This window comes from Grus americana, chromosome 1 (genome assembly GCF_028858705.1).
Source record: "Grus americana isolate bGruAme1 chromosome 1, bGruAme1.mat, whole genome shotgun sequence".
Taxonomy (NCBI): domain Eukaryota; kingdom Metazoa; phylum Chordata; class Aves; order Gruiformes; family Gruidae; genus Grus; species Grus americana.
The window spans coordinates 59,461,277-59,471,596 of record NC_072852.1 but is presented as its reverse complement, the minus strand read 5'-3'; the positions used below and the strand labels follow the sequence as shown (position 1 = coordinate 59,471,596).

General features: G+C 42.7%; 1 protein-coding gene across 1 annotated transcript; it reads left to right on the top strand.

Annotated features, from left to right (window-relative positions):
- Positions 1 to 1,112: 1,112 nt before the first annotated feature.
- RASD2 (RASD family member 2) lies at positions 1,113 to 10,057 on the top strand. Its single transcript, XM_054813292.1, has 3 exons — positions 1,113 to 1,928; positions 5,919 to 6,198; positions 7,740 to 10,057. Exons 2-3 carry the CDS (start codon positions 5,928 to 5,930, stop codon positions 8,267 to 8,269), a joined length of 801 nt encoding a protein of 266 aa, XP_054669267.1. The 5' UTR covers positions 1,113 to 1,928; positions 5,919 to 5,927; the 3' UTR covers positions 8,270 to 10,057.
- The last annotated feature ends 263 nt before the right edge of the window (positions 10,058 to 10,320 follow it).

Genomic DNA, 10,320 nt, shown 5'->3' with positions numbered 1-10,320 from the left:
ACAGCCACGGACCCCTCCTCAATGGCTGCAGATGGCTGCTGCACAGCACCGGGAGCACCGGCGAAGGAGGGAAGCATTCATCTGAGGGTGACAACAGAAACCTCCTTGTGTATGAGGAGAAGGAGAAGGAAAAAAAAAAAAAAAAAGAAAAAAAAGAAAAACATCTCAGGAATTCCTCAAAAACGGCAGAAATTGTTGAGAGGGGTGTCTGGAGATGAAACAGACAAGGTAGTTGGAGGAATCTTTCTGCTCGACGAAGAGTAAATTTGCTCAAAGAAAAAGGGAGACCTGAAACTATATTCGGATTTGGGAGATCGTGCCTCCCTTCTGTTTTCCTATTGTCAAAATATCTCGAAAATCTCAAACTGTTTTTCTTCCTCTATTTTCCCCCTCTGATTAGGAGTTTTAAGTGGGAAATGCTGAAATACTAAATTTCAAATCTTTCAAAATCAATCTCTTTCTTTGACATCTTTTAATATAGACTTGTAGATCTAAACTATTACTTCAGCTCAAAAAGGAGGAAAAAAAGAGTCAATGAACAGTAAAAAAAAAACATAAACATGATTTTTCACTTGGGGTTAAAGAAACTCTGAATTCACCTTAATTTTTCTTTGTTTCTCTTCTTTTTCTGACCCTCAGTTCCCCACACTTTCAGTTTGTTTGACCTTTTTTCTACATTTTTATTACTCGGCCCTAGTTTAGTTTTTAATTTATTTAAATATTAATGAAAGAACAGCAGTTACGCATTATTCTTATTTCTTAATCAAACCAGCCAGCAATCCTAACGTAACGTCTTCGAGGTTGAGGGAACAGGAGAAAGTATTGCATACGGCAAAAGAATTACAGGAATTATGGACAGAAAGCCCCTACTTGGGAAATGAGTCAGTCCACTTCTGTCTAGCAGAAAAGATCAGCAGAGAAATATAGAGCCTTTAGAACGGCTTATGAATTTACAGCTTGCAAAGTAAGTGAAGTCTGTGTCTCTCGTACACATACGCTAACTCATTCCCCACGCATGCATGCATACATACAGGTCTCTGGTGGAAAGATGGGGAATGTGCAGTCTGCAATGCATATGAACTTTCTGTTTAGAGAAGAAAAGATTTTTTCAATAGGCACAAAATCCCACCCCCTCAGCACCCCTCCTTCCCCTGTATCTGACACTGACTTCAAGGGAGGAGTTGAGCCAATTATCTGTGAGTCCTACAGAAGGAAAATCTGCAATTTGCCAGTAGTTGTGAGAGCGAGAGGGAGAAAGGCAGGGAGGGAAGAAGAAAGACTTAATTGGCAAACGTAAAGAAAAGCCCCTTCTGTCCTAGACAGAGAATATTTTAAAGCAAATCTCAGACCAGAAGAAAAGAAGCTTCTGGGGGGGTGTTGTGCCAGGCTAGACCTGGGGAAGCGTAGGTTCACCACAGACAACTTCCATGCCCCCACTGATTTTTCCCCATAGGGTCTGAGGCGGCGCAGAGGCAGGGTGGGCCAGCCGGATGCACCCACGACCCTGCTCGACTAGGTGTCGCTCCAGAGACCCTTTCCCCCCCGCAGAGGCTACAAAGCACAACTTGCAAGAAAAGCTAGTGGGAGTGGGAGAAACTCTGCCTCTCCTTCTCTCAAACTGAGGCTGTGAGGAGAAGAGCTCATCTCCCCAAAGGGAAAAGCTACTACTGGTTCCGAGACCCTTCTTTAGCCCATGTCAGTCGCCTGATCCAGTACTTACCATCCATGGGGGAACACCCTCTGGAGCCCTACGGTCCTTCCCAATCCTGCTAAGTTCCCAGGAAATACTGGTGAAGAACTGAGCCCAGGGCAAGCAACGTGGGAACCACAGAACAACAGCCTTTTACAGCAGCAGCCACCTCTGATTAAAATTATCAGCTTCATCAGACTGCACCAAGACCCAGGACTGCTCCTTCAAGGAAAGAGAGGTAAGAAAGTAGCATGGAATTTGGGATGAAAGTAGGAAAGAAACATCCCACAGGATTGATCGTGGTGTGCATGAAAATTACGGGGATACTAGCAGTGATTAACAAGTGACGGGTCTGTTATGCATGGTACAGTTTGTGTCTGCCTATGTCCTTTTTAGCTGGATGCAGTGAATTACACTGGGATGGCAAACAGAGACACAAGCAGCAGCTGAAGACTGTGGAGTGCAAGAGACGTGGTTCAGAAGTCTGTTCATGGATAGGGAGTGGTAGGGAGCATACCCCCTGATGGGAGGATGGAAACCTAAACTGTAAAAGCTCTAGGCAGGTTGAATGAAGGATATCTTCTTTAGATATCTCTCTCCAGATGCCCAAGATCAAATTTGTCAGCACCTCACTGGAATTCAGACAAGTACTCTTCGGAGCATGCAAAAGCAGGTGCATTGTCATTCACTCTGCTGTCTGCCTATGAAACAAGCAGCGGTGGTTAGCAGGTAGAAGATGACAGAGGGAGTCAAAAGAAATGGGGTTTAATGTTGATTTTGGACAGCTGTTTCAGCACTCTCTGGGTGTATGAGCCTTTCCCTTTATTAAGTGGATATAACACTCATTGCCTACATTTCTATGACATTTTGAAATCCCTGCGCTGTACCAATATAAAATACTAATGTAAAGTTTCTAGCATCAAGCCAGTGCATAAAGCAGAAGGTACAACTGGGAATTAATCTATGCTTAAGCATTTAATAAACTGGAAGGAAAAGATGTAGATTAAAGCCATCTGGAGGTTGTTTGTCTCCTCATTCTCTTCTGATTGATTTTGCTTTATTTAGTACATGAACATGTGGTCTCTTTCTGTTTCCTTTCTTCTGCCTTTAATCTTTTCCAATGTATGAGTCCCTGTGCTATCCCCCACCCCTGGGTGTGAGGGCTGAAGTTTCATTCCTTTTCTGAGGAGGAAATAAGATAGATCTTATTGAACTGAAGAAAAACTGGAGCAGGGGGATAAGAAGAGAGAGTGAAAAACACAAATATAAGCTCCTGGTTCAATGGCACGCTCTGAGTCAGATTTGCAGAAGAGGTGATGAGATGAATAGCAACTCCATGAATCAAAGTGCTGAAAAGCATCTTTTGACTTCTTGTGAAATGAAATGCAGTCAGGAAAGCACAAGAGTCCTCCTGACTGAATGCCTTGACAGGTGGAACAAAGACATCATAAAGTGATTATTTAATACTTTAAAATCTACATGTCCTCACACTCCTCCTTCCCCTTCAGCACATCTAAATCCTTGCGGCAAAGCATCCTGAAATGGGCATGTGTCTGCACATAGGATTTTGCCTTTGATGGGGGTGGGAGGCAGTGTGGTTTAATGACCAGAAATGCAAGGGTGAGGAAAGGTGGGAAGAAGGAAGAGTTTGAAAGGTAGGAGTCCCAGAGTCCATTCACTCTTCCTATTTGTTTGACCTTGGGTGGTCACCCAGCTTCCCTGTGCCTTGCTCTCCCCATCTGCGTGTAGCTATGGCAGCAATGCCTTCTCCAAGTTGTTCAGTGTACATTGGCATTAACTGACGGCCAAAGCAGCAGAATTCATTTTAAGGTGGAGGACAGAAGTGCCTCACTGTAAAAATAACCCTCCAAGCAGCTGGAGTGACACAGTCCACCTCCTTTGCTGTGTGATGGGAGTTTCTCTAATCACCAGCAGCTCACTGGTTAACTGTCAGTCAGCAGTATAATTTATAGGATTTTGGCTTGTAGAGCTGCTGGCCGGGATCAGGTCCCCCAGTGTTCACGTTCTGCACAGGACATATAAGGCACTTGCTTAAAAAGCGTAACTGTGCTCGCTCCTGGATGCTGCAGCACCAAGTGGTACAAAACTGATCTTCAGCAGGTGTGAACCAACACAGTCCACTTGCCCTCATACAGCTACACTGGTCCATCCCAGTCCAAAGAGTTGACTCATTTTTAAATACTGAACCTGGGCTGTAAAGAAGGTTTTAGTTTTTATCACAAAATCTATCTCCCTGCTTTTCTCTGTCAGCTAAATAAAGCCTGAGAGGGTGAAAGGAGGCATCCCAAAGCAGCTCTGTCACTATTTGTCTGCCCATGGATGCAAGACAACATTGACTGGCTATATAGGAAAGGGCTGACCCAGAGTACATGACAGTGCTGTTTCAGAGATTGCATTTGGTGTTTCTGCACTGTTGGAGACGGCTCCTGTTCTAAAAACACAGAGTCAAATCCAAATACCTGGTGTGGTCCTTTCTGTCATTCCCACCACAGCAATCTCAACAGTACCATAAACTCCACATGTGTGTGTCCATCCAAAGTTATGTTCTGACATTATTGTCTGCCTCTAATATTATGCTGTCCTGCCCGCTGAATATAATTCAGAGTGTAAGCTACTCTGAGGAAAGCATTGCATTTTCTTCTGTGCTTTAGATAGGGCTGAATGCACTGTTGGTGTGCAGCAAATTATAGCAATAATAATAAATAGTAATGTTTTGCTGTTGCCTTGGGCTATAGCACAGCGCTTATAATGATGCTGGATCAGAATTCCAGAGACTTCTTTATTTAGCAGTGACCATATCTTCACTGCTGTTTTGGTGCTTAACACATGTTAAACAAAGTAAAAGATTTTAAGCTTTTGACTGAGATAAGTGTCATCTACATAAAAGCTTGGGAGATAAAATTCACTCAAGGGAAAGATAGGAATCCAGATCTGGACCCAGAAATGATCTTTCAGAGTACATAAAGTACTCGCATAACAAATAAACAACACCTAAGTTAAATAAACAGCACAGTGGGAACTTGATTATTCTTTAATAAGATCCTAGTAACCAAAATAAACCGTCAAAAATGTGCCTTCTTTGCTTTAATGGTTAGCTTTCCCCACACAGGGGTTATATTTTTCCTTTCAGCACACAGTTCATTTGAACTGGTGCATGAAAAATGTCTGAGCAACCCTCTTTTTTTTTTTTTTCCCCTATCAAAGTTTTCTGCATCTGAGTGCTATGTCAGAATGCGACCTCCAAGGTCTCCAGACTCATTTTAGTTGTCAGGGGCTGGAAATCTTGTCTAATAGCTATTTAAGATGGCTGTCCTTCATCTTCCTTAGCACCTGCAAAGACTGTGACACCCACAACATCTGTGTATGTATAAAGACTGAAACTCCTATGAAATCTACGATTCTGCAGGTCCATCCATTGCCAGCCATCCTGCAGCAATTCTGATAATTTGTTGACAGGGAGTTCCCACACTACCAGTCCAAAGAACAAGATTAAAATCTGGTTTCTAAAAGGTCACCGAAGGCACAGATCTTAAAATTTGTCATTGGCCAATGCTATTTTGTGGCTCAAACTCCCTGCATCAGCAATGAAGGTTGTATGGGACCAACTATTTAAAGTCACTTAGATGTCTAGATTCCACTGATGTCAAGCACGACTCTTGTTTCTGTCTGACTTTTGGTTGATCTCAAATGAGTATTGAGCGCAGCTCCTATTTAAGCAACCAAACAAAGCAGTCTAGGTCCTAATGGCAGCTGCAGTGGATGCAGTATATTGGGAAATCTGACCTCTGTGTTTATGTACCTAAATGAAGACCAAGCTCTACTGAAAAATCTGGTAACGTCTAAGTGACGCAGATGGTGGGAAGGAACCTGGTATCTAGGTTGAGAGCTGATAAAATTAGCCCTTAATGTTTAAACAAAATAGCAAATTACAATTCAAAACCATACTATTTTCAGTGTAAATGCCTTCATTTTTACATGATTTTAAAAGAAAAGAAACAAAATAAAACAAAGGAAACCCCTACTCCCTGGAAATGAGACTGAAAAAATTAAGCATTTCCAATGAAAATATTTCTGTATGAACCATTGCTCTACTACCCAGGACTGTGCTCCAGAGCACTCTTTGACAAGCTTGTGGTAAGGAGCTGCCCTAGTCCATCCTCCATCTAGTTTCTGGTCTTTCCTTCAACTCTGCGATTTCCTCTTTCAGGACCAAGCAATGATGAAGACCATGTCTGGTGGAAACTGCACCCTGAATGTGCCAGCCAAGAACTCATACCGCATGGTAGTGCTGGGAGCCTCCAGGGTGGGGAAAAGCTCCATTGTCTCACGCTTTCTCAATGGTCGGTTTGAGGACCAGTACACTCCCACCATTGAGGATTTTCATCGCAAGGTCTACAACATCCGGGGAGACATGTATCAGCTGGACATCCTGGACACCTCTGGGAATCACCCTTTCCCAGCTATGAGGAGGCTTTCCATCCTGACAGGTGAGAAGTCGGGGGGGGATTTTGCATGTGGGTAATGGTGGGTGAATGATCATAATGATAGACATTAGCTTGAAAACTGTAGCCAGGAGATGACTGTATCTTGGGAGGCAGATAAAGGGACTGCCTGATTTTGTGACAAGATGCACTTCTCTAGAGACATATTTCCTGGCCAGGATGCTCCAGGCACTACAGGGAATGCATTAGCCACAGAGGAGAAGTCCACTGGGTGAAGGTCTGAAATTGAGATTTCCCCCTAGTTTATTTCCCTCCTACCTTCTCCACCTGCTCCATATTTTTTATTGCAGTCACAAATGAGTGGCTGACTAAAATCGCATGGGCATAAAGAGCAGCAAGGGACAAAATAAGCATGTCATTATAAGACACAAGCAGTGAAAAACAAATGTAAAATGCACAGGAAGGGAATTCAAACCAAGGAAATCTCAAAGTTGTTTTTTTTTCCTAAAATTTCCAGCCTGATTGCCTTGATTTGATATTCCAGTAAAAGGACAGCTCTACTTTTACCCATTCTCCTTAGTCTATGGTTAATCAAATGAATTAAAGAGAAAAAACGGAAAATGGTGGGCTCATTTTGTATGTTCTCATTGTCAAGCAGTTCCTGTTGTGAGCTAAGATGTATTCACTGTGAAAGTGACAGTGGAGATATAATCAGCCACAGGTCACAACAAATCTACTTTCTGTAATTTCCTATCTACCTTTCTAGCTGGCCAGTGAAACACGACATTCGTATCTGACCAGGCTAGCATGCACATTCAGTGAGGTCCTGGGGCCAGTTTCTGGGAGGCAGAGTGAGCTTTTGTCCTTGAAAGTTCTCTTAGCACCTTCCACGTGAATGTGATTCAACAGGCAATGATTTGCATTATTTTATATTTTGCAAAACAAATTGTAAAAGTCAGGAAATGTCAAAAGGAAATTCCAGGTGATCTGTGTCATTTATGTATTTCTTTTTTTCCATGGTCTGTTTCTCTTGAGCAAATGAAATGACAGCAGAGCACTGCACATTGGGAAACCTCTCATTCCCGACTTCAGCGTTCAGGGCTGACTAGCCGTATCTCTTCAGTTCAGGTGTTGCTTCTTGTATTGTATAATCAAAAGGCCAAGGCTGAGTGGCTACTAGCTCGCCATTCTTCCTGGTGTCAGAACAGGCTCTGTTTTACACAGAGATACAAACAAAAGGACAAAAAAAGATAAGCAATGCAGCAGAGCTGAGATAGAAACATGTTTACGAGAGAGTACAAATGGACGATAATATGCAAGTACAGTGCAACCTGGGAACACACAATTGGATATGGCTGAAGTAACATCATAGCTAAAAGTCTTTTCCATAGCACTACAGCAAGGAGTGGGGAGTTGAATTAGAAGAATTAGAACTAAAGTACAGCTTCATGAACAGATTCAAAAAGACCAAAAAAAAAAAAATATGGGGAAGAGATGGCAAATAAACATACTGCTTTTTGAAAATTTGCTCCTCTGACAGGTTGCAACCAACAAGCTTTTACAGTATCCTGTAATTTTAATTGCAGGGGATGTTTTCATCCTGGTATTCAGCTTGGACAACAGAGAATCCTTTGATGAAGTGAAGAGGCTCCAGAAACAGATCCTTGAGGTCAAATCCTGCCTGAAGAACAAGACCAAGGAATCAGCTGACCTCCCTATGGTGATCTGTGGCAACAAAAATGACCACAGTGAAATATTCCGCAAGGTACGCTCAGATGAAGGTGAGAACCTTGTCTCCAGTGATGAAAACTGTGCTTATTTCGAAGTTTCAGCCAAGAAGAACACCAATGTGGATGAGATGTTTTATGTCCTCTTCAGCATGGCCAAGCTACCTCATGAGATGAGCCCAGCCCTCCACAGGAAAATCTCTATCCAGTATGGTGACACCTTCCAACAGAAATCCTTCCGGATGCGCAGAGTCAAGGACATGGACGCCTACGGCATGATCTCTCCCTTTGCTCGCCGGCCAAGCGTCAACAGTGATCTGAAGTATATCAAATCGAAAGTTCTCAGGGAAGGTCAGTCAAGGGAGAGGGAGAAATGCACAATCCAGTGAAGGGGGCTTGCACTTCTGTCTGAAGTCATCATCCGCATGTAGTGCCTTACAAGAAAAATGGTCTGTGGAAGCACAGAATGGGCTCACAGGGTTCATCAAGAAAACCCAACATGGAGAAAGGATAACTCTTCCTGCAGATACTGCTGAGTCACGAATGTAAATAACATCGTCCTTGTAAATGACTGGGAAAAATCATATGCCTGAGATACGAGTGCGTTTCTCTGTCTTTGTAATGTAGTTCCTCTTCATTCCCCTTTTTGTTTAAAGAATAGAGACCTGAGAAGTAAAGAAATTTCAACCTCATCCTTACAAAGAAAGTAGGTAAAAAATGCACAGAAGGCATTACCCAGCATGCAGCTCTTGCTAGGAGAGAGGAGTTTATGTGTATGCGTGTGTGTATCTGTGTGTCTGCGTGTATGTGTGCATGCATGTGTGGAGCACTCCTTTAAAAAATGGGACTTGCATTTCGAAGGGCAACAGTCTTACTGAGATTTCCCAGATTGGGAGTGGACTCTATATATGGACGCATGACTCTTACTCGTTTCCCAGGGGACCTGCATTAAGAAGATCTTTATTTCATGTTTGCTGGGACAGTTATCATTTGACATCAACATGAATGTTGTTTTGTATTACAGATTTTATTTCAGATTTGGTTTTTTTTATTGTCTGGGGGTGGGTTCTTAGCAAAATCAGATGGCAAGTGCATTTGATATCAAAACAGTGTCTTTCTAGCAGTGAAAGGTGTTTTTCATCTGTAAAACTATATATGTACATTGATTGAAAGTGAAATTGTTCTGCAAAAAGCCAATACATTTGACTGCTTTGCAACCCTGTTGTGATATTGTTTCTCAAAGCAGCCACACCAACTCCGAATATTGTAGTAGAAATGCCACTCTTTGCCTTGCTGGCCACCGAAGCAATGGTTCCTTCCTCTGCCTATATCAGCCAAGACTGACCAGATTCATATGTTGGCTTAGATCACTTCAGAGGCAGGATTGGGTTTTCCTTCAAAATTAAGAACTGAATGGCGTAGGGCCAGTTCCATCATATTTCTTCCGTTAACATGCCTCTAGTCATTTTGTGCATGGTTTTCCCTGTTGTCTGATAAAGGTTGTCTTGATGGAAAGCTTTGCACTGCAGAAGTCCTTCAGAACAGAAGCTTTGTGCTGCTGGTTGTCCAAACAGGGCTGAACTGGCTGGCCAGATAACTCTGGGGCTGTCCATCACTTCTTCCTTTTCTCAGCCCAGTCCAGGTTTCCTTGTCTCCAGCTCTCTCCCTGTTCTGCTTCTGGCTTTGTTGTTCAATGTGCTCCTGTATGTCCTCAAAGCCAGATATATTCTCTCAGATGTGAGCTTGCCACTCTCACGGACTGGAATGAGATGTGTGCACACATAACTGTGGGCAAAGCATGGCCCCAAGACTGTACACAACAGTAGAGTATATACGTTATATATACCTCAGAATGACCTTCAGATATCTTGTCCCTCCCTCACCCTCAAATTCTGGTTCTTGGCTGTATCTGCCTTGCTGTGTCCTGGGCAGAGCTGTGAGCTAGTTCATGCTATAATTTGACAGGAAACTAAGAATGATGGTTGTCTGTAAAAATTAGCCTCTGGGACTCAAAATCCCATATTCATTTATCAGCTGCACCCTTCATTGGTACTGTATATTGACTGGTAAAATACACTGTTCTTTTATTCCTGTTGCCAGGGCAGCACCTTTCAGACCATGCCCCCCTCCCTACCTATAAATATATACATGGTTTATGATTAAACCTGTTTTATTTATTAGCTGTGTCCTGGTCCTTTTTTACTTTGTCCAAGAATAATGAAGAAGGTCTTATTTTTCTGTTGTGCAGGTTCATCTAGGCAAGTGAGTTGTGGGTTGAAAGCCCTGATGAGATCTCCAGTAAGTTCTGGCAGAGCCTTTTATGTCCTCCAGACACCAGGGGCTACACTTTTCTCTGTTTGGAACAGAACTGTGTCTATACCTACATATTTCTATCTATCCATCTATCTGAACATCAACTTATTTGTACAGATATCCTCAC

Bases quoted from the DNA above. Each gene is read 5' to 3' on its own strand.
- RASD2 (XM_054813292.1), top strand. From the start codon at position 5,928: ATGATGAAGACCATGTCTGGTGGAAACTGCACCCTGAATGTGCCAGCC. The intron at 6,199-7,739 runs GTGAGAAGTCGG...TTTTAATTGCAG, and splicing joins GAGGCTTTCCATCCTGACAG to GGGATGTTTTCATCCTGGTA.